This window comes from Odontesthes bonariensis, chromosome 6 (genome assembly GCF_027942865.1).
Source record: "Odontesthes bonariensis isolate fOdoBon6 chromosome 6, fOdoBon6.hap1, whole genome shotgun sequence".
Taxonomy (NCBI): domain Eukaryota; kingdom Metazoa; phylum Chordata; class Actinopteri; order Atheriniformes; family Atherinopsidae; genus Odontesthes; species Odontesthes bonariensis.
This window is the reverse complement of record NC_134511.1, coordinates 10,079,515-10,103,393: the sequence shown is the minus strand read 5'-3', so window position 1 is coordinate 10,103,393 and position 23,879 is coordinate 10,079,515. Positions and strand designations below refer to the sequence as shown.

Below are 23,879 nucleotides of genomic sequence, written 5' to 3'. Positions count from 1 at the left end.
ACAGGCTCAAAAAGATATGACACACAGGAGGAAAAGGAAAAGCCCAGGTGTATAATATCTCTTCCTAACTGAATTATCCGCCGCAAAATTGGCATCAGGAAGTCTGTGAGACATCAGAGTCTGTGCACTCCCATGCTATTTAGAAATGTTTAGATTCATAATTCTGAAATGTAAATTTGGTGGAAGAAGGCTCAGGTATTGGCTCGGTTTACATTTTCATATTATCTGAAAGCAAAGTAAAAACTGAAATGTGACATGTCACCCGCCACAGTGATGTGACTACAAAGATTTCGGAGCTCCAGCTGCTTATTAGAGCAGCTCACGATGATGGCTTAGCAACAGATGTGGACTTTGATGTGAAATCCTCCCGCAGGTGCATGGATTGATACTAAACAGCAGAGTAAACATCTCATGTCAACAACCTTTCTTTGTGTTTTATTTGTGCTCACAAAATAGCTTCATATCTGTTTCTTTCTGAATATTGGATTCTGTTACACAAGCATTGGTCTAATTCTGGTCTCCATTTGTTGTTGTACTATTGGCCTGGTGTCTGCAGGGTGAGAGAAGACCAGCCCTCTGTGCTGCAGGTTCGGTGTCAGAGCCTTCTTCTTCTTCTCCTGTCATTTTGAATCTCTTTGCTCTTTGTAAGCACAGCTTTGCCACATCCTTAGCCTCAGGTCTGGATTCTGCTTTTAGCAGTCGCCTCTTTGTAAAGTCCATCTTACTGTTGGACTAATTTCTGGTTGTGGCAAACTCGAGTGTTGTTTTGACGTTGACAGGCCAGTCTTTATTCCATATGTGTGGAAAGGTCAGTTATCCTGTTGTGTCACAGCTAAATAAAACCATCACTGCTCTCCTGTTATCTCTTCCAGCTGTGTTGCATCACTGGCTAACAAGTGTGACTTCACCCCCCTTTTCTGGTTTCCCAGTTTGTACGTCCTCAATTTCTCTCCCTGATTCCTTCCGTCATGTCTTCCTAGCTACCACTACCAGACGTGAGCAGAAGAGACAAGGAAACTGGCTTCTAAATAAATCAGATATGTGTCTTTGAGATTTTACAACCATCAATTTAATGTGTGACAAACTGTGACATCAGTTCCAGGGTAAAAGCTTTTCATCTCAACATATATATTAACTTAGAGTGTGTTTTTCTACATGGGATAATGCATCAGAGACACAGATGATTCTCCTTCTCCAGAGGATTTGAGACATTTGTCAGAATGTTTTTGCTGGGATCAATTTTACGGGTCACATGGAAAAGAACAGAGAAGGGGAGAGGGGAAGGAAGAGAAACACAACAAACACCGAGAGGAGCCCATATTGTCGTGTTAGCTAACAAATTAACTGGACACCTAGCGGCTACGGTTACTAATTCTAAGAGCAGGTGAGCACTCTGTCCAGTTTGCATTACTTACAGGATTTTCTTTTGAGTCACGTCTTTTTGTCACGTAACATTTATAAAACTAACATTGTATTTTAGTTCTTGAAAATATCCCCTTTGGTGGCTACACGTGTTAGCTAATAGCAAACTATAGTAGAGTACTGGAGTACTATTTATTCTGTTTGTCACGGGTGCAAAAACAGAAAATAATTTTACCAAACTAAAACCATTTGCTTAAGGTTTAGCAAAATTTTTGACACTCCCCTTCAAACAGCTCGATTTTCATTTAAACCAAGTTTTTTTGCTTCTATAAGCATCTAATACTGCCCTCTGAGACGCTCTTACCATATAGGCTACATGGATGACATAGATGTTCCATTGTTTTGTGTTTAAATCCTTAAATAATTTACAAATCACCAATACATTAACCCATATTGTTTAATTCCCATTGTCATACAATGAGTCTGGTCAAAGTGAGGCATTTTCCTAGCCTACTTTACTGCTAATATGAAAAGAAACCTCTATACAAACCTTTTCTATCACACACAGTCCTTTTAATCCTACGTTTCAGTTTTATTCTCCTACAGTCTTCCAGAAGATGTGAGACAGGCCTCAACTCTGACAATGTTTAAATCCAGGCTGAAAACACTTCTATTTAGCTGTGCATGACACCTGAAAGTATTTTATCTGCACTCTTTACTTTTAAATTAATTAATTATTAATTATTTTTTATGTTTTTTTGGAATGATTTTATTGCCTTCTTGTGATTTTATGTAGCTGTAAAGCACTTTGAATTGCCTTGTGTACGAATTGTGCTCTACAAATAAAATTGCCTTGCCTTGCCAATGAAAGCCCCATAGTTCATTTTGTTAGGCAAAGTAGCAAAGAGTTAGAAATCATTAGTAATGCTTTAATATCACGCCCAGTGGGAGCAGGAGTGTTGGCTTCAATTTTATACCCTAAAACTCCCCACGAGCCAGTTTATAGTCATTCAAAAACTTCAGGTGGGCTTTGGAGAATGTACATAGACACACATGCACCTTCTTAAAATCCCCATCTCACTCAGCATTGAACCACAGACCTGCGTGCTGTCTCCCCTGTGAAATGCTTCGTCCAGCATCTTTTCTCCAGTTGTAGTGCGCTACTGGTAATTAGGCTGCTGTTGTTGTTGCTGTCACTGCTCATTTTCACCGGCATTTAGGAAGAGAATTAGAAAAAAGGGCTAAAACAATATGGCCCTGGTCATAAAAGCTTGTGTAATTATTTCAGGGTTTTATGTGAAAAATTCCCTTACACGACGAGGCAAATCGCCAGCACTAAATCAACCGCAGCTCCATAGGGAAACCACAGCAGTCGCAAAATGATAAAGAAAAGGCGACTCCTGTTTAGTGGTAATATAAAATTCATAGTCATGATGAAAGGTACCTCGTGTCCATACTTTAAATGAAAGCCGTACCCAGAGCCAAACAGAAAGAAGCTGTGCAACAAGAGTATCAAAGATTTTTCACGGCTAATGTAAAATGAGATTCCCACCACGAACGCCATGTATGCTTTGCAGCAGTGGCTTTGGTCACACATTGTTTTCTTGGTGTAGTCTAATAGAGGACATACATCAGATGTGGAGAGATGTATGGTTTATGTGCTCAAAGACCAGAGAAAGGGATCTTTTTCGCCTGATCAGCACCATGCTGTGTTAACAGCCGTCATGCCTTGCTGACATTGTTAACACAAGAGACTTAAAGAATCCATGACCAAGGATGTCCTCACTCTGGGTTTGTTGGATTAACCCGTTGTGCTTTGATGTTATAGTTCATCTTTGCAGCATGTTATTTGTGTGTATCTGTTCAGTGACCTCGTGAATCCTTTCTACTCAACCTAACTGTAACAATAGTATATATAATAGAGTCCAAAGTTGTTGAATTTCCGGCAAAACAACCTCGAAGAGTGCAGAACTTTTATCATTTTCTCAAAATGTAATGTTTAACTGGCAAACCTTGGGATGCCAGTATTCATGTGGATGTGACAGCGCTTAGACTTGAGCCAACCCCGTAACTAATATTGCCAAGCCGGAGAACACTCCTTCCAAAGACCCACCCCTGCTGACATCAGCTTACCCCTGCAGAACAATGTGCCTCTACAAAATCACAAAAACTGCTCAGGAATGACCCCAAGAAGAAGATGAAGAGCCTCCCTGCCTCCAAACTCCACCGGATCCCAGTCACAACAATCCCAATCCAAGGATTTTCCCACATAGGACCTAAAGGATTAGCAGCCAACACATCAATGCCAAACCCCACAGGCCACTGAGTGAGGCCCAGTGGCCAGGTTTACATTGTCGTTTTTTGATTTGCATTTAGAGGATGTCAATAAAAAAAGGTGAATGGAACCGAGAAAAAAAAAAAAAAGGGGGGGGGGGGGGCTTGTGCCCGTTTCAGAGAAGACTGGATGAGCATTTGGGTTTATGAAAACAACTCTGTAAATCTTGTCTGACCTGGCAAAGATTAAGATGACCAGTTTTTTTCCAGTCTGAATTGGCAAACAATATAAACTATCACACTTCCCAGATGTGATATGATATCTCAGATATTCCCAGAAATGAAAGTAATTCCTGAAGAAGGACCTCCAATAGAACATCCAGGAACTATCCATTTTCCTTTTGTTGTGGTCCACCACAGGTGTTTTTTTTTCCTCTTCAATGTTTGTTTCCAGTTAGCTTGGGACAACTACTTCTTCCACCAAATTATATGAATTAGCAACACAGCCTAAACCACCACCCTCTGGCAACATTATGCAACCTAGTTTACTGGCGTTAAGCTCTTGAATCTTTTTAAAAGATAGCTTTAGATTAGCTTAGCTTGTTAATAGGAACCCATCTAGCTGTTTTTGTGATGCATTGGAGGACCAGCACAGATATTAGCCTGGTGGTTTTATGTTTGGGTTTTTTTGGTTAGCTTTAGCACTTTTGATGTTTTTGGCTTTGATCCCGGTGAAATTATGTCTCATCTTAGATCCTTAATATACTGGCCAATATCTCCTACCTCCCCACGTTTTATTTTAAAATATTTGCCAGTTATTTCTACCAGTAATAGAAATTCAATATATAACATACCTGCTGTGAGGACTAAGAACTAGGGTCATGCCTGTTCGTGTGAAAATGAGGGATGACACTGAAATCTGCACTACAGTGCATTCAAAGTATATGAGACACAAGTATCTATAAATATGCATGAATAATATTAATCTTTTTTTTTTTTTGCTGTATCGGAATTAAATCGCTAGACTGAGGCAAATGTGTTGTTTTATTTAACAGAAACAGTAGAGCTCTGTGGTTATGTGGTTTGGACTCACTACAATCTATGACATCATCTCTTTTACCATCTGCATTCATGATCACACTGGATTTTAAATGAATTCTTGCCACTAACTGACCCTCTCGACCTGTCCCGTTTGTCAATGTTTATGTTTATACAAGTTGTCTTTACTAAGCTCCTTTGAGAATTCTGCCATTGAACCCGAGAGATCAGGGCGATGCTCCGAGCTGCTCTCCTGTCACGTACGAGTCGGGCTTTTTCACACTCTGTTTGATCACACTTGAAGCCATTCTCTGTGCTCTTTTCTCAAGGGCATCTGTGTCGCAGGGGACCTCTGTGGTCTCATGCCAACACTGTCGCAGTATTTACAGTGTACAGTTAAAAAGATTGCAGAAACATGACAGTGAGATGGTTTTAGTGGCTCTGACTCAGGAGTCTTAATCCCCTCTCGGCTAAAACCTCTTCTGACATAGCAGTGTCTCTGTTGATGAAGTTTCATTTCTTGACTTTGAACCCTCGTCTGTGACAGCAGCATCTGCTCATCAGGCTCAAACTCGATTTAAAGTCTATTTTAATCCTGCTCAGAATCATTACAAAATAATCTCTAACATTACATTTTTAGATGTTAGAGATTATGAAGTTTCTGGTGTGAACTCTCTAACTACTCTAAAGAATATATATAAATATATATATATATATATATATATATATATAAAAGAGCTTGAGTCTTGATCTTTTTTACCCATTTTTTTCTACTTAGTACCATACTAGTTTTGTTACATGAGACAAATTACTTTCAGCTGATGGAGTAGATTTTATGCACACTGTTGTCGTCGGTCTTACTACACATTTCTGTATGTTTTCAAACAGGTGCTACAGTATATTGACCTGATCCACAATAAAGAAAAAATCACAGCCCAAACAGCCCAAAGCAAGATGCTGCTTCTTGTGACTGAAACACCCTGGATGCTTACTGCGTACTCCCCATTAATGAGGACACCGCATATGTTTCCTGTCAGATGAAATAACATTTATGATTAGAAATGCCTCACTCTGCATTATCCCAGCAGACACTTTGCCCTACATTTCCATACTAAACAAACATATGTACGCATCTGTCTGCTATCTTCGTCCCTACAGCATTCTCGCTGTGCCTTTCATACTAATGAGGTTTTTGGATTGCGAGCATGTGGAGTGTATATTAATGCCGTCACAGCAGACAGTAGATTTCCACTCCAGGCTGACGGCAACTTGCCTGTCTCCTACCTCTGTGCCATTTTTAGCCTGCGGCAGCTCTGGCTGGCCTCATTGCCACCTTGCCGCGCTGTGCCACGTGTGGGTAAGCGCTGGCTGGGGGCCCCGTCTCCTGGGCTGCTGCTCCTGTATGGCGGGCCTCCCGTGGGACTGGGTTTTGGGCCCGGAGTGGGGTGAGGCCGAGGCGGTTAGGGGTGGCAGGCTCGCCACTGACTGAAGCACACTAGCAGTCTTAAGGAGCGCTGCTGAGGGGAAGTCCTGTGCGTTTGAAGTAGGGACCTCAGAAAGCCTGTTTACTCAGGAGAGGGAGGGGGGGAGCTGGCCTGCGGCACAAGAATGCCTGTGTCATGACGGGAGCGGTGGAGTGGAGGAATGTGCTCCACAATCCCAACTCTGTAGGAGCCGGGCCACAGCTGAGGTGGCAGCCATTTCTTCCTATTTATTTTAGCTCCCTCTCCACTCAATCACTGGCCCTGTCTGTGGCCCTAAGCATCCCTGCAAAAATGAAAAATGGCCTGTGCTTTTATTTATGGCTTGAGATTTCTAAGTGTTTGCCAGTGCAGTATCTTCAGTCAATATGGATGAAATAAAAAACAGAATTTTTTTTTGATTCAATCTTATATTCAAACAGGCGAAATTCATGGAGCGCCAAGGAGCTGTTGGCAAGAATCTTTAGTTCTCTTTGGGTACAGAGATTCATACACAGGCGGCTCTGACTGGAGGCCTTTGTTCAGTTCTGGGTGCTTTACAAGAGGGATTGCATTCAGTTCATTTGATCAGCTGAAAACTTCCTTGAAACGTCCAAATATGTTATACATGCTTATATTCTTCATCTGATCTCAAGTGGTTTTAATATCAGAAAAAAAATAATTCAAGTGGAGCACAGAAATGGGAGATGCTTTAAATCACCGCGGGGCCAAACTTTCTGATGACCAAATAGCCTTGAACCCACAAGCTACTTGTGATTCCATGCGACCTTTGTTTACTATCTCAGGTGTCTTTGTAAATGGGCTCCATGAACTTACATGAAGGCAATTTCTTAGTTCAGGGCCTGTGCTGTCTCACTGGCGCAGGTTGTTTTATTCATTACCAGTTGGAAGATGATCTCCCTCGCTTTAAGGGTCAGATGGAGGAATTTACTGCCCTTAAATGAATGCAAAACAACCTACGGGAACCATCACACTCGCAGGCAGGTGGTCTGTGATATAAATCCTTCTTGCACTTCTGGAAGTGGTGGCCATTTACACCAATCTGTGCATTAAAAGCTGCACACCAAACATTTTAGCTTGCAATTTGTAGTTGTAACACTGAACTTTTATACATGAGAGTGCTGATGATTATCAAAGTGCACAGCAAGGCTAGAGGCCTGTGATGTAGCTATTTTTTTATACTGTTTTGATTCATTTATCATATTTTCAGCAGGGTCTTTGAGGACTCTCAGAGAGGTTTTGTCAGCATTTAATGACATTTCCAGTATTACATATTGATGCTATGTACTTGTACATGATCCACATGTCTGAGGTTACGGATACTTCCCATTCAATCTGATACAGTTTGAAAGGATCAGGCAAGAGGAAAGGGATATGCTCTCAAAGCCCAGATGGCAAAGCTGGTAGAGAATTGCCCAAGGGGGTAATTCATATGAATATCCCAAAAACAATAACAGCAGAAAAATCTTCACAACTAAAGTCTCACAATCACTTAAAGTCAATTTAGCCTTAAGAAAGAGTTTTGGCACATAAGGGCGAATGCCTCACTCAAACCAGACACATGCCCGGTGGCAAGAGCAGTCATCTGTTACTGCCTCAGGACGATAAACCGGGCCAACACTAATAAACATGAAGAAGAGAGCAGGCCTGCTGCAAACGAGGATATGCCATTGGATCCTGAACGTCTGAAGAGGGCGTGGCTCGTTAATCCCACATTTTAAGAAAATGAAATACAGCTGTTGTCTGTAGAAACACTAACAAAGGTTCTGTTTAATCGATGTCAGATTCCAATGACGTCTCAGTTGGTTGGATGCCTGTCACCTCAGCTCCTTTACAATCTGGTATATGGGATAGTGACATTTAACGGAAACAAGCCTGATTGGGTACTTTTCATATGTAGACAAAAGTTTTCAATGTTTGGAATGAAAAAACTATTTCATTCTGGATTATTAATTAGAAATATTGAATGATGAGTTCTGCAGACCCATGGCAGTTGTACTTACTTACTTCCTGACATGACAGTTACTATAACTCTGGAGCCGGAGCCAGAAACTAAACCTCAGTGATGGTCTGGTTTGAGCTTGAGTGCACAGAGCGGGCATCACCGCAGCTTGAAATTGTACTAAAGTATCTAAAGTACATTTGGTGATTGAAATCAAACAAAACAAGCTCCGGGCATAATAACAGCCTTGCCTTGGAGCAGCAGCTCCGGCAAAGCAAAACAGTCTCGCTCAGGGACTCGGCGATGATTCACCCAAATTGCTGCCAAGATTTTCCCAGCAGGGTTTTCAACCAGCAACTCTCTGCCAGTCAAGAGGCTGACGACCAAAAGGAGGATTTTATTTTGGTCATTGTGACGGAAAGTTCCACTTTCAGTGCTTCCAAGTGTGAAGCAGCGAAGCGTCGAATGAGGGATATCTGTGGCCACTCAATCACATCTCACAGTCGCTCCTCCCGTCGGGGCGACAGAGGAGAGGAGATAAAGGATTTCATATCAGAAGTTCTCCCTTCGAGGTTTCAAAGAGATGGCCTTTTATTGTGCTGTAAGAGTGTACAGCTAAGCAGCATGAAGGGAAATTTAAATACCGGTGGTTCGTTCCATCACAAAGGAAGCATTATCAATTCTCTTGGTGTGATTGAGCTGCAGGGAAGGTACAGAAAACTGTCAAGTCAGATAAAACACTTCATTTTCATACGTGGCGAAGACAGCGGCTTGCTTTGAAGTCGAATCTGATTTTCCTCTTATTTAACCACAGTGGATAATCTCCGAAGTGTAGAAAGGCCTTATACTATAAACTGTTTGTCTTTGCTGGCCTTTGTATTGAAGAGAATTGTGGTTTAGATGAGCCGTTAGCTGTCGATAGCGTATGATCGGATTTTAAAGTGTCGCACACCTTTTATAGTTTTTGTATTTTCAGCATCACGAGCCCAAGAGATGAATGAACAGTATGAAAGGCAGATGTGTCGAAGCATTTTGCGAGTAGTGTTCAGTTGGAATGAAAAAGGCATTCAGAGTGGTTGCATGATTTGTTTTACAAACAGTCCTAGCTAATTTCCTTAGCTAGGAAAATGTTTTTGAATTGGCTCTATATGAATGAATTGGATTATTTTGAAAACAATTATGATTACATTGAATTGAATTTCAATTGGCTTGAATTGGACTATACTATTAAAGTGCCTTGAGATGACATTTGTTGTATTTGGCGCTATATAAACAAAACCGAATTTAATTGAATCAAAAGAAATGGAATTTTGCAATGATATGACACATTGGGAACAAGTAAGAGCACCCTTTAAGACCTAAAACCAGAGGCACGCATGCTGCTCTGTGAATGAGTGATTAAAGTCCAGCTGGACCTCCTTCACTTTGCATCTCCATCTTTTTTTGATTCATTAACCCTCCTAACAATACGGTTTTTGCTCAATCCAGGTGTGAGCTTACTAAATAATTATTTAAGCGTTAAGGCCCTGCAGCAGACACAAACATTTGTGATTTAATCCCACATGACCCAGAGCAAAAAAACTGAAGGCATTTTTGGAAGGTGAGTTTCAAAACATGAATGAAATCCTGACTTCTCTCTCCTTTGTCTCGATCTCTGAGCAGAACCAGAGCTTGATGTTCCCGGAACCCTTGAGTCAGTAACCCGGCAGGTCAATGAGACGGTACAACGCCGCCGCCGCCGCCGTCGTCGGGAAGCTGGGGAGGACAGCTACAACATTGAAATCCTGTTGGGAGTCGACGACTCGGTGGTTCGATTTCATGGCAAGGAGCATGTACAGAATTATCTCCTCACTCTGATGAACATCGTAAGTCTCTTCAGTTTGCTTTTGTTATTCGTTTGGGATTAGAGTTGAAATTGCTTGATTCTCAAAATCTAATCTGATACCAACCAATGGGCAACATCCCATTCTGACAGCCTTAATCCTAGTGATGGTGTTCCACAGTTTGAACTGAAAGTTGAGCAGAAAGTAACGTGTTTCATGGTACATGGTTAAAGTTCATCTTAAATCCCACCAACCATGCCACCTCCTGACATAAACATTTTTTTCTTCTTCTTAGAAAATAGAAAGGAAATTTAAAAATCTTGATTTCAAAGTCCGCAAAATATTTCTCGAACACAAGCAAACCTTCTGCTACCTATTCTTCAACATGAATGCCATACACCTAATCAGATGTTTAGGATTATGTTTCAGTGAAACTGATTGTTGGACGTTCGACCTAGTTAAGTCTGTAAAAGATTATGCCGGTATTTAACGTCTTGAAAAAGAAGTAATTAGTCGAATACAAAATTATTTAAAGCAGTTTATACAGTTGATCTCTTACAAGCCAAATGCAAATCTGATTGGTTGGTAAGTTTATTGCTCTTAAGAGGCTCCAGTCCCTGAGTTGCCTGACAGTGAGTCACTCTGTATATCACTCACATCAGATGCTGAGATTCCCTGAGCGGCATCACTGTCATGTGCCAGCGGGACAGGACACGCGTCAATGTCACCTCTCTAAATATTCCTTGAACCGTTTGATCTTGTGAGTCCACCACATCAACCTGTCCGCCTACAGACATAATCCCAGATGACTTGGTTTAAGCAGTGTTTTGTGTCCGTTTTTCAATTCAAACTTTTTTTTTTTTGTTCATTTCACTCACAGAATCACAAATGATTACCCCCTGTTGATTTCCCTGTAATGGCTTTTAGAATAAATGTTCTGTTTTTTGTTTTTTTTTGCAGTTCTTGGGCATGTGGCAAAATATTTGCTCGCAACACAGCACCAGCCTTTATATAGAGTTCAGGCGGTGCCACCCAGTCTTTTCGCAAACTGTCAGTCATGCAACAAAAAGAATTTGGATAAGAGCTAATGTTTGCAGCATTTGGTGCATCTGGATCTGACGGAATTTTTGTCGCAAAGGTATCAGATAATGATAAACCTTCCAAGATGTGAACATTTTGACATCATTTGAGACTAATGCAAATGTATTTGTTTAAGCTGGTAAGATACATACAGTTACCGACTAAAACTCTGCCCATGAATTCAGTGTGAAGATCCCAATGCCTCTTTTTGAGCTGCTTTGATAAGTTTCTTTCCTGTTTGAGACTGTTTGCATTTTTTTTTGTCTTTTTGTTTTTTGTTTACAATTGGAATTGGGAAAATATGGTTCAGCTAAATCCCTGTTTAATAAAGACTGCCCTTTTAAGTTCTGTTAGCATATTATCAGTGATATTTCGGTCGGGATGGCTGTAAACCTTTAACACGTGTATCCTGAAGTAGTCCATCGCAAACGTCATTGATATGTAATCTTTGCCAGTTATTATCCTCATTTTGTGCATCGGTGTCCTTACTTTCTGTTTAATTTTTTTGAGCTGTTGTGGGTTTCCCTCTGTTATAGTTTTACACCTGGTTTCACAGATCTTTCTCAGAGCACGGCTGTGTAGGAGCTTGTTGTGTTCAGTACTAAATTAGTTTCAATAAGCACTTAGTTCCATTTCCTTGGAATAGACATTTATAAGGCCCTCCAATCTACTCCAGCAACAATCCAATCAACTGGTCATGATCTAAATATGAATCATCGACATTAAGAATAGTCTGAATTATATCCGTTCAAACACAAAAGGAGCATGCTATCAAATTCCTAGCAGGGAAATTTTTATCCCTCTTTGAACAATTGTTTTGAATGCAGTCGCACCTCAGCAGGGACGTCTCCTTCATGATACTCTCTGTGGGTGCTGGACAATCAATTCAGGCTATCATTTTTCCCAGGAGGCAGATTATAGATACAGAGTTTGCTGCAGAAAAGCCGTGGAAACGCTGGATGAAATTCGCCATATGTCCCTCAGTTTCCTGGGTGCACGCTAAAGCATTCATTGAATGAGACATTTTCATTTAGATGGAAGATCAGAGCCAACACTTTGACCCCACTGTTGTCGAGCTACTGCTGTTCCTCAGCAACAGGTCAGCAGGGGATTTGAACCTCCCTCAGTGCATGGCTTAGGTTGACGATGATAGTATACCATTGATAGAATGCTGTTGGGCACACTTGGCGACAGACTAAAGTCGTCAAAAAGAAGCCTATCTAACGGTTGAGCAGCGGTTTGTGTTTTCCCATCACAAGCTTCTGTGCTGCACTCTTGAACAGGATTGTACTGAATGATAATGTGAAGTGCAGATGGTGTTTTCCAGCAGAAGTCCCTGCTGGCTTTGTCAGCGGGCAGCTCACCCTCTGCCCTCTGAACACTGATTACTGTGATTGGCAGTTACGGATAGTTACCGCCTACCCTGCCTGTTTATCTGGACCTTTGGTCCACTCTGCCTCTAACTGCCTCTTTTCTACTTCTCCCGGTCCCTCCGGTCCTCGCACTGCAGAGTCAGGTGCATCCTTTTTTTTCCATCTTCACCTCTGCTCTTTCGACCCTTTTCTATCTTGACCTTTTGACCCTCCTCTCTGTTGTCTTCCTCTGACCTAAATTTGAGGTTTGTGTATATTTACAGCATCTCCGTCCAAAGAGTTCTTCCCTCTTCTTTTCTTGTCTTCCCCTCTGAACCTTTACTCTCTCTCCTTCCTTTTTTTAAATCTCCCGTTAATTCTCCTGTTCTTTTCCCCACTTTGCTCCTCTTCTTTTCCTCGTTGCTTTTCATCTTTTCCCCTTTCTCCTATTCCTCTTTCATCCCTCTTGTTCCCCCTTGCCCTCTTCTCTTTTTCCTTTTTCATCTCCTCTTGTTTTGTGCCGTTTGTCTCCCCTCATCATCTCTGCCCATTCTTTTCTTTCATCAACCCTCTTTTCACATCTCCAGCTCTCCTCATGTATTGTCATCACCTCTTCTCCATCTTCCTCGTCTTTTCATTTCCTTTCTCCGCTCTTATCTTCTTCTCTTCTGTTTTTCCCCTTTCTCTTTGATCTCCCCTGTTAATCTTGAGAGGGGCTCATCCTCTTCATGCATACCATCCCATAGAGAATTGTAACCGATTGGAGCATTTAATAAGCTCATATATTAGCACGCACTTAGCGCCTCTCTTTGTGTGCGTGTGCGTTTGTCTTCACTGTCGACATGAAAGCCAGCAAGTTTCACAACAACAGCTTAATTTTCAACATTTGGCCCTCAATCTGCTTCAGCAAATGAGATGCAAATCACTTTGTTTCTTTTATTTTTACATCTAACAGTATTTTTTGGGATCATTTGTGTACATGAAAATAACAATGTGCATGGCCGCTGCGGCATCTGTCTTCTATGGGTTTTTTTTCTGACTTTTATAGCTGTTTTTACCCATCTCTTTATCTGTCTCCGTTCTTCTTTTATATAACATACGTGGCACGTTCGGTTCTACTCTTCTGCTTAGTTGAAATGCATGTTTATTCACTTTTGCTCATAAAATCTATGAAAACAGCATTCTAAAATACAAATGCTCCACAACAGAAACTAGAAGTGTGTCTGGCTGTCAGAACGAAGATGACCTTAAGCTCTTTTCTGTCTCTGAATGGTCTTTCCTGCAGCAGTTTTGAACAAAGATGGAGAAAGCTGATCCGTCTCAGTCTTTGTGGTGCTCATAAAAACCCCTGAGATGAACTTTCTGCGTCCATTGGTTCTCCTCTCTGTCAGAGATGCATCACATTTACCTTACTTCTTTCATGAAAGTGTCAGATGAAAGTTATTACTCATTGCCTCGGCCGCCACAAAAGCTTCAAAGAAAGTTTATCCAACATGATCCATTATCACCTCCGGAGACACCTCCAAACGGCATCAACCACGATCCAGGTGTTCATTTTTAGCTTTTAATCAGGAAAAATATTCCAACTCTGAGCTGAACTCACTGGAATACCCTGAGTGTCAAGAGGGGGGGGCGGGAGGAGTTGCACTTCATCACAGTCTTATTTTACAAATTCATGTTCTCATTGGCACGTAGTAAATGCTTTAGATTTATCGACCTCTGTTGGTGTGATTCAGGTACTGCAGTAATTACATTTACCTGTACTCTGAGTTACCAGTTCACTTTAAAGTTACTCAACCTATAACGAAACAGCTTTATGAGGGCTTTCACATTCAGCATTTGATAGTTGTTCATACCGTGTGGCAGTATCTTTTAAGGCTTTCTTTTGCATTGAACATGATGAATTCCATTGCAACGCAACAACTCAGCAATCACAGAGTTGACAGTGTCATTTTAACTATCACAACAGGGGGAGTTATTACTGAGCTGCCGTATTATTGCAACGTAATAAACTGTAGAGGAGGATCTTAGAGTTGTGGACCCAACTGAGAGCAATACTTCAGAGAACAGCAGAGAGGTGGTTGTGACCTACACAATGTCTGTGTGCATACATGCAAATCCAAAAATACAGGCTCGATTTTCTTCACGGGCACAGCCGGGTTGACACGGGAATGAGTCGACCGCAAGCTGCTGGAGGAGCACAGCTGTGTGAAATGCAACTGAAAAAAGATTCAGTTCAGGAGGTGAACAAACAGTATTCCACAAAGGATGCAAAAAAATGATGGGATGAGGCTGTATTCATGCATATAACTGCTGTTGTTGGGCATGCTTTACGGGAATAAATATGGCCCATTATCTAAACTCTAGGTCTTCAGCACTCTTTCACAGCCACTTATTTTGGTCTGCACAAATTCTGAGAATGTGAAAAAATCCTTCAGAGACACAAAATGACCTCAGAACAAACACCAAAAACATCATACATTTACATTCTCTTTTGGTCGCAGGGGGGTCTCATCTCTATTTCCTAAAACAGTAACCTCTGGGAATCTTTTATTCATCTGTGACCATTAGCCATTTATGGACGTCAGTTAACAGTTAAGTTCAGTAAAGCCCTCTAAAACAGGAGCATCTTCTGGAACTTTTAAACGTGTCTAAACCTTCCGCTATTATTGTAAACTCCAGAGATGTGTTGCGGCTATTTTTTGAGCTCCGAGTTAATTCATTTCAGCTGGATGAATACTATGTGAGAGTGAACACCTCAAGTAGTGCAAGAGGAATTGTGTCCCCCTTATAAATGCATGAAGGGAGCTGTTAAGAAATTGCAGCCTCGAGACCAAAAATGTTTGAGAGAGAAGATTGGTATTTGTGATAGGTTGTGGTGTAATTTCAGCTCCTGAAGGAGAGGCTGACAGCTGAGCAGAGCGGCTCCGCCCGTTAGTAAGAGTTCAGGATTGGAGCAGTTTATCGGTTTTCTCCTCAGAGACTCCCATTTGTGGAGCCGGTCACATTCAGGAAGATTGTTTCATCGCGCAAGTTGTGTGTCATTCAGTCTGCTCGAGCAAAACGAGTGCTCTGAGGACAACTGAGCATGATCGTACACTGTTGGAATCATTTTAATAACCTCCTCTGCCCTGCGTAGAGAATGCTGACATATTGCTCAATGAGACGGACGGGTTGAGAAAAAAAATCATTGGCCCAGAGAAAATCAGACCTTCAGACCGTGAGGCCACGTGTTCTTTCAGTCCACACGCTTTCGGTTGCTAATTAGTCCTTCTCATTTACATCGTCAAAGAGCGGGAAGCGATGTTGATTTTTTTTCACTGACTCGGTCGGTGCTCAATGTTCAGTCAGTCGGATTACTGACACGACAGCGATCTGTCTGTAATGAGTAAACACACACCTTACAATACTGTGAGCCTTTTAAAGGTCAGATGTCAGTATAATGTGTGATTTCCATGTTCTTCATTGTCGTGATATACAGGCATGGACTCGTGCAAACGTTTAGAACATGATAATAGTGTAAGTATAGTGTAAAAGAAAGAAAACTACTGCCTTTTCAGCCATTCTGTGGTTCTGGTTGAATGAATTCTGATTTACTGCTGGAAACTGGATGCTTTATTACATTGCTTTGCATTTGGGGGGGGGTTAACCGTTCTCATTTGCATAATATATGATTTACTATCTACAATAAGAGATGTACAGGCAGAGTATCTGGTAATGCATTAACATTCTTCTCAAGCTGGCCATGTGCCACAGAATAGTACCAAAAACACAGGTTCTAAATTAGAAAACTATTTGCAGAAATGAATGGGTGATTTTCTTTACAATTAATTGCACTTGGTATGGAACAATCATGCACACTGGCGCTCATATCTGCGGCAGCTTTGAATTACCCAGAAACCCAACATTTATCTGAACTGTCGGAGGAAAGCAGAGCAACTGGAGAACATGCAAATTCCATAATATTTTATGGGATGGCAGTGATTCCCTCACAGATTTTTTTCTTTTTTTCTTCACCCCCCCCGGGAACTCGAGTTTCTTTCGTCAGTTTGAAGACATGCACGGTTAATTGGGGATATCTAAATCAGCAGGCTTTGTATCAGCCCTGTGATGGACGTACAAGCTGTCCAAAGTTAATCCGGCCTCTCGCCTTATGGCACCTGGGATATCATAGGCCACTTAAGCTTTGGAGGATAGATGGATGGACAGGTAAAGTGCTGCAGTTTTAATTAAAAAGGGTTTATTGTTTTATATGGAAATCATATCAAAATTCAGTGGCAGGCTCACCTGAGGCTGCATCCTGAAGGAGATAAATTAGCATGCATGGAGTGGAAATCCCTCAGAGTGTTTGATATACCTTGAACAGCCTACAGATTCAGGAGGACTCAATAAAGACAGATAACAGGCATTGTGGAAGATTATAGTGTTGACCATTAAAATGATGCCGGATCTTGTGGGCTTGAAAGAAGCCTTATTTTCCACTTTGATTCAGATTTGAAGCAAAGGAAAGTGTTTGTCAGGCAGCTTGAATCACAGACCCATCCGTTTTTTGTTATAATACATTTTTATAGAACATAAAAACACAAGGCCTGAACAGAAGAATTGCTGATGATTACAGTATCCACCATATGTTAAAGAGCTCCCAGGAGATAACACATACTGTTAGGAACAGTGCTGCACTGATGCTCCCAAATGCAAACAGTTGTCCACTTTGAAACTAATTGAGGTTTGGAATTATTTTCAATGCACAGCTGTTTGAGAGCATTGTTTGCCTATATGCAGACAGCAAGCACCAATATTTTTATACTGACCTATTTTACTGTTATATAGCAACCATGTTTTTCAAAGAACAAACTCTGATGATTAGGATACAGTCCCTCACTACATTTACTGCTCTGTGTGCCACAAAATGGTGATTGCAGAGGTCTGTGATTACAGTGATCTGTGGGGTGATTTCTGAGTGGTGGTGTGGTTCTCTGACTCCCTTCCTCTGGTGAGTGGAAAGAAGGTGGAAGCTCAGCTTTAACAGGAAAGGAGAGGGAACATGAGATGCAGGTCCTTCTGAAAGGTGGCCTCGGAATTCTAATGTCTTCCCTCTGCTCCTCAGGTGAATGAGATTTACCACGACGAGTCTCTGGGAGCGCACATCAACGTGGTCCTGGTGAGGATGATCATGCTGGGGTATGCCAAGGTGAGTTCAACATCCATTTCTGGTGGTTTTCCCTTTAATTCAATCCGAACAGTTTGAAATGCTCCCATTTTTTTCAATTAACACTTCTGTCCGTCTTGTGAAAGATATTCATATAAACACTGAACCACACACCATTCAGTCCAAACAGCTCAGTCAGGATAATTCAACTCTTCTCCAGTAATGTTGTACACCTAAAGCAGTATAATGCAAAAGATAAACTTGCTGTTTTTAAACTGTCCTTTTTCCTGTCATTTTTAACACACGGGAAGCCACTAAAACAAGCTGAATGAAACCTTTTTTCGTTGCTAGCTTGTTTTCCCTCAGTGCTCTGAGGACTACAACTGGTCACTACCTCCCAGGTGACAGGCCTATACGACAGCATTCTGTAACATGATGTAATGGCATTACATCGTATCCTGTTGCTGTGTTGGACCACAGACTCTGATAATGAAGATTCTCTAAGATAATTTGGCTAGTTTATCATTTTTAATTGGACCGTGGATGTCAACCCCACACAGCTCCACGAGGGAGCTGCCAGCTGTCTTCCAGACTGTGAAATTAATCAGTCTCTTTTGTCCACAAATTGTACCTTTATACTTTCGGAGCTGAGCGGTGCCGAGTCATTTGATGCCGGTTTGAATGCTGATGAAACCCTTTCTCATTGCTCTCAAAAGCCAGATGTTAGCTGGTAACGTTGAGTGTTTCCACCAATTTTCAAAAGGCAACAATGTTATAGCAATTTGAAAATAACAATAAAATGTTAACGTGAATACAAATAAAAGCAAAAGGGACAAAATAACAATTTGAGGGTTAAAAGTGTTCAAAAAGAGAGCACATTAAAACAAGTAGCGCACACAAGGATCTGTAAATGAAGTAAATTAAAGCAGAGAGGGTTTCTGTGTCCTGGTCCCAAACTCAGAGCTGGTTCCACAGGAGAGGAGGCTGAAAACTAAAGGCTACTAATGTTGGACTTTGTTGTTAATAGTGGAGCAGAGGTGTTGGACAAGAAACAATGAATAATATCTGTTTGCCTATAAATGACTGCTGTCAGGATCTATTAAAGATCTATTATTAAACGCGTTGGTCATTTTGCGCCTGAAAAACGAGGACAGTGATCTTTGGCTGGCTGGTGCATAAGTATTTATGAGATTTGTCATTTGTCACTAGAGTACAAAATTATAGGAGAAGAGCATATCAATGAATTATGCAGGGTGAAGGTTGCAGCAGGCAATTTACAGCTTTTATTTTACAACATTAGTTATTGTCAAAAAAAAAAGAAGCTTTTTGGGATGCCTCCTATTTTGTGATGAGGAGACTGCAGGGAGCAGACAGTGTGTGGTGGAGAAGGGAGACTTTTCCTTCTTCTGTTTGGAAGGTGCAAATTCAAAGAAGGGCTGGGACCTTCATTTATGATGATAGTAATAATTCTTTTAAAATAGATCCAAACTGACTAGATGGGAGAAGAGGTGAGCCTCACAAGTCCTGCTGCACTGAAACAGTTTTCAGCCCCTCCATGTTTTGTTGCTGGGATGTCATCGTCCACATTTATATGTATTATCTATATGCTAAATGGTTGGCAGGCTCACCCAACAGCGGGGCAGAAGTTTCAGGCTCATCACGTTGTACGGTTATAGTTGGCTGTCAAGTACATTTAAAATGGGTTCTTATCTCTACTACTTGTTGGGCTTTAATGAAATAATAAATAGTTCACTTTCATGCGCTGTCCATGGTTCTGAAGTGTTGAACCCGATAAGAAGTATGAATGTCATTCTGTTGAATGCTAAAGTCTTATCAGATTCCTTTAAAGCTAATCTATTTCTATAAAGTAGATAAACATTTTTTTTTCATGACAACCCTGCTAAAATACTGAAAATAAACTTTGCCTGTGTCGTTGGGAAAAAACCCACTCCTGATGATCAAAATGATTGTTTGGTGCTAATTTGCGCCTCACTTGGTAGTCTGCTTTGGTCTTTGAGTTTCATGTTCCTAGATCAGCGTGATGTATGTAGAGCATCTGCAGTCTTTTCTGCAACCTCCTGCCAGTTTGCACATTTTAGTAAATGTGCCCCATGCACTGTTTGCTCCTGGCATCAATATGTGTCCCGGGGGAGCTGAACAAACTTCAGTTGAGTAGGTGACTATTCACATACAAGCTTGCTGGTCACAGGTTACCCACATTCCCCTTAAATCTTGTTGGAGCAATTGGATCCATCAAATAATCAGATTTTTACTTGAAAAAATTGAATTGAAAACATGAATTCTTTTGGATGATTCTTCATCAGGAATGAGAACTTGAAGCGCAAACTGAGACTTCAATGAGCTGTTAATACAACCGTTTAATACGAGCCTGTTGGTCGAGTTAAGACAAAACAAATGCATGCTTGTCACCAGTTCATGTTCAGCCACCAGACAGGAGCCACTCTAGCATTTATGCCCATCTGAAACTTACACATGGTTTCCATAGATGGTTTCTTCTTGATCTCCCTTGTCTCCAGACTTTCTTGTCAAGTTATGCTGTCCTCACATGTAGTGAAATTTTGTGCTGGTATCCTGACAGAAATGGCATATGGATGCTGCTTCCAAACTATTTCAAACTAAATAACTAAAGGGAAAAGGCTAACTAATTCAATTTATATTACCCTATAAAGAAAGAAGAATGTTTCACAAGTTGCACATAATGGACAACACTCCACACCATTTACCTAACTGAGTGGTCAAATATGTGTCCTAAGCCAGAGGCTTCCTCACCTATATGCCACAATGGACCAGTCAAGAAGTCATTTCTGCCCACAGCAAAACTCCTACACAATGACTTTTTTATTATAATGACTGTTTATTCTTGTTCTTTTATTAATTCTATTTAAATCATCAGTTATTCCTTATTATTACTGGAAAAAGTATAATTGCTCTTTGGGGATTAATAAAGAAATTTAGTATTTTAATCAAATTACTAGATCATACTTTGTGATCATATTTTTAAGTGAAAACTTCATTGTTGTATTATATTACTGTACTGAAGTCATGGCCAGCTGTGTTAATTACTGGGTGCATGCACAGTAAAACAGTGCAAAAGAATTGCCATTGGCACTGTGTTGATGTATGTTCACCAAGAATACTTCGTATTAGAATCTGGGAAGGAAATTCTATTTTCCATCCGCCTTTCATCAGCTCAGGGAGTGCATGTTCAGTTAGGGTCCACAGTGAATACTGTTCACTCTCTGAAAATTAGCAATGTGTTATTTAGGGCTGCTATCAGAAAGCAAAGTTCAGTGGTAAACGTGTTTTTCTGTCCCTTGTCTATCAGTCCATCAGCCTCATTGAAAGAGGAAACCCATCACGGAGCCTGGAGAATGTGTGCCGCTGGGCTTTTGTGCAGCAGAAAGGGGACCCTGATCATGCCGAACACCATGACCACGCAATCTTCCTCACTCGCCAAGGCTTCGGCCCCACAGGCATGCAGGGTAAGGCTCTGGAGGACATGCATGGAATGATTCAAGAGAGAATGTACATTTTCCTGCAGCATTCTGACCCGCCCTGTGAAGATAATCAATGTAGTAACAGGAGGTTATCCATCACAACACACAGTAAACAAAGCATCATGTCTTGCAAAATCAGTATTTCATTATCTGGGATGATTCTTGAATTGATTTCCACATGGAGCTTGATTTTAAAAGCTGAAAATGTGTCAAATTCATGATGCAAGCTCTTTTTTTCCAAGAAAATATTGCGTTGCATTTCAAATGTTGCCTAACAACTCTACTTGAGAATCTCTACATGATCAACCACAGTGACTGAAGCCTCTGCATCACCACTGTTAGACACAAATACAGAGTTTAGATTCTTTTAGAGGTGGTGAATTTGTCAGAGTTGGTTTGAAAACATCATGTTTGGACAAATTTTGCTGAGAAGTCTTAGTGTCAAATGCTGTGTGAGAGAGCGCTTAAGCAGGGCTTAGGGATCGAGCGATTCAACGCATGGTGCGGAGCACTACAGTAGAATGAGATTTCAGTCATGTGAAATCTTCTAGAAAATAGAAAATCAATCTGTGGTGGTCAATACTGATATTGTGGCATGATGACTCAAAGAACAAAAAAGAGCCAACAGCTCGTTCTGCCTCTGTAAGGTGTGTTTCTGACACGCGCTGGAATAAAATGACCAAGGCTAACTCCCAATGCCCTTTTGTGCTTCATACAGTGTTTGGTAACTTTGTTGTGGGTGCTGACCTGAAAAAGTGAAGACAAACTCTTTTAACTTTATTATTATTTTTGTTGTTAAAATTATTATTATCATTTCTAATAATGATAATAGTAAAATGAAACCTCCAGGTTAACAACCCAATGTAACGCCTCTAAAAGTGTAGAAACATGTCAGAGAAACCAGATTCTTTTGAAAAATGTCGTAATCTCTGTTTTATAATCACATTTCGAGATGTTATCGGATCAATGTTTTGTACAATTTAGGGCAGCTCAGAAGGTATGTGGCAACACACACATAACAGACCACAGCCTTATGATTATTAGCCTGATTGGCATAAAGGAATCAGGAAAGGACAGTGATTAGGAGAAATATCGTCCATCAGACAGAAATGAATTTGTCATGTGATTAGAACCATTCAAGAACTAAGCGATCCGGCGTTAGCGATGTTAGCTGATGATTGCTAAAGTTGTTCAGAGTACAGTAAATTTTGCCATCACATAGAATGTAATAAATGTTGTAGTTTACTACTAGAGTATTGAATAGGAAACCTAAAAGAAACTAACACTAAAAGATTAACTGTACCACAAAGGTGCCTGAAAAGGGAGGGTCAACCAAGAGAGACATGAAAGATAAACCATTATAACAGAAAGGAAGACTAAGAGTGTAAAGAGATCTTTGCAGACAACACTGGCACGGAAACTTGTCATATTAACTGTCTGCTCCTCCCTTGTGGTTCGGCATCATCAAACTGAAAAACCAGAGCAATGGTGCTACAGAGTGTCTGCCAGTTATTACCGCAACATAATGTGTCTTTTTCTAAGACTGCGTGTGGTTGTTGTTCAGAACTCTACATAATCCGAGTTGTTTCCCTGAAAAATCACAAGAAAACACAAGAAAAAGAATCACTCAAAAACAGATCAATATGGAAACATAAATTACTGTATTTCTGTCCGTTTTAAGGCATCTGAACACACAATGTGGGCATAAAACGCGAGTAACAGCCAAATTCTTGCAGACACAGTCAGTAAAGTATCAACACTTACATGGTAGCTGGAATTCATACTATAATGTTTTTTATGTTATGCCTGAGGAAAAAACCCAACCAGTGCATGTGTATAAAATGATGTACACTTACTTGAATGGTGCTGACACTTATACTTTGCATTTAAGAAAGTTGATTAATCTTAATTAATCAAACTTAAACTTTGTGTTAAACTAAGTTCACGTTCTCTGTTTGGCACTCCAGTTGAAGTTAAATGCACCGACAAACGATGCTTTCTCATTTACAGTAATGGACCAAGCAGGAGATGTACACAGCATCACTGGTAGAATTTATTACTGAGTTTAAACATTTTGTCTTTATTAAAGGGATACAAGGTAGTTTAGCGGCAGTATAGCGATCTCTATTGGTCAAACTGAAATTCTACACTGTCGTAAAAATGCCCACCTGTACACACCCACTAACCATCGTGGCGAATGCTGCCGTTGTGTTATTTAGTCAGTACAGTTAGGTCATCTGATTCACAAGTGTAGACTGCCCACGTAAGATACTATAATCAGAGATTTTCTGAAGAGAGAACTCAAGATAATATGCTATAATCCTGTTGCTGGAGGAAGTGGCCGGGGACAGCTCGTCTGGGTTTCTCTGCTCAGGCTGCTGCCCCCGCGACCCGATCCCCGGACAAGCGGCAGATAATGGATGTATGGATGGACTGTTGCTGATCTTGAATGGGATTCTTCCCTCATCATGGTGTATTCGTGGAGTGATTCCTTTGTATTAGCAGACACTTACAAAAGTTACATCTTAGACAGATGCGCGCAAGCACTACCAACACACGCCGCAATAAACGCAGACTAGCTCTACACTATTCCGATTACAATCACAAATTAATCAATTTTCATTTGTAGATAACAATTCTTATTCGGATCAAAACGCTATTCTTATTCTAATCAGGTCAGTCCGTGTATTTCTGAAGCTAGGCTACGTCTCAAACTCAGGAGGAATAAGAGCACCATCATCACCTGTCTCTTTACGATCGAAAACGCAAATCACTATGGTAGATGAACAAGATCACGCTTGGAGAAATTTCACAAATGGGAAGTGCCAACATCGAACGTTTCATATTCAGTCTGTGAAAG

General features: G+C 40.8%; 1 protein-coding gene across 1 annotated transcript in view; it reads left to right on the top strand.

The window, feature by feature from the left end:
• Nucleotides 1–23,879, top strand: part of adamts3 (ADAM metallopeptidase with thrombospondin type 1 motif, 3) — a 173,292-nt gene that overhangs the window by 69,031 nt on the left and 80,382 nt on the right. The window contains exons 5-7 of the mRNA XM_075467289.1: nucleotides 9,760–9,962; nucleotides 17,460–17,543; nucleotides 20,848–21,004. Coding sequence (XP_075323404.1) covers nucleotides 9,760–9,962; nucleotides 17,460–17,543; nucleotides 20,848–21,004 — 444 coding nt within the window. The remainder of the gene's footprint in view (nucleotides 1–9,759; nucleotides 9,963–17,459; nucleotides 17,544–20,847; nucleotides 21,005–23,879) is intronic.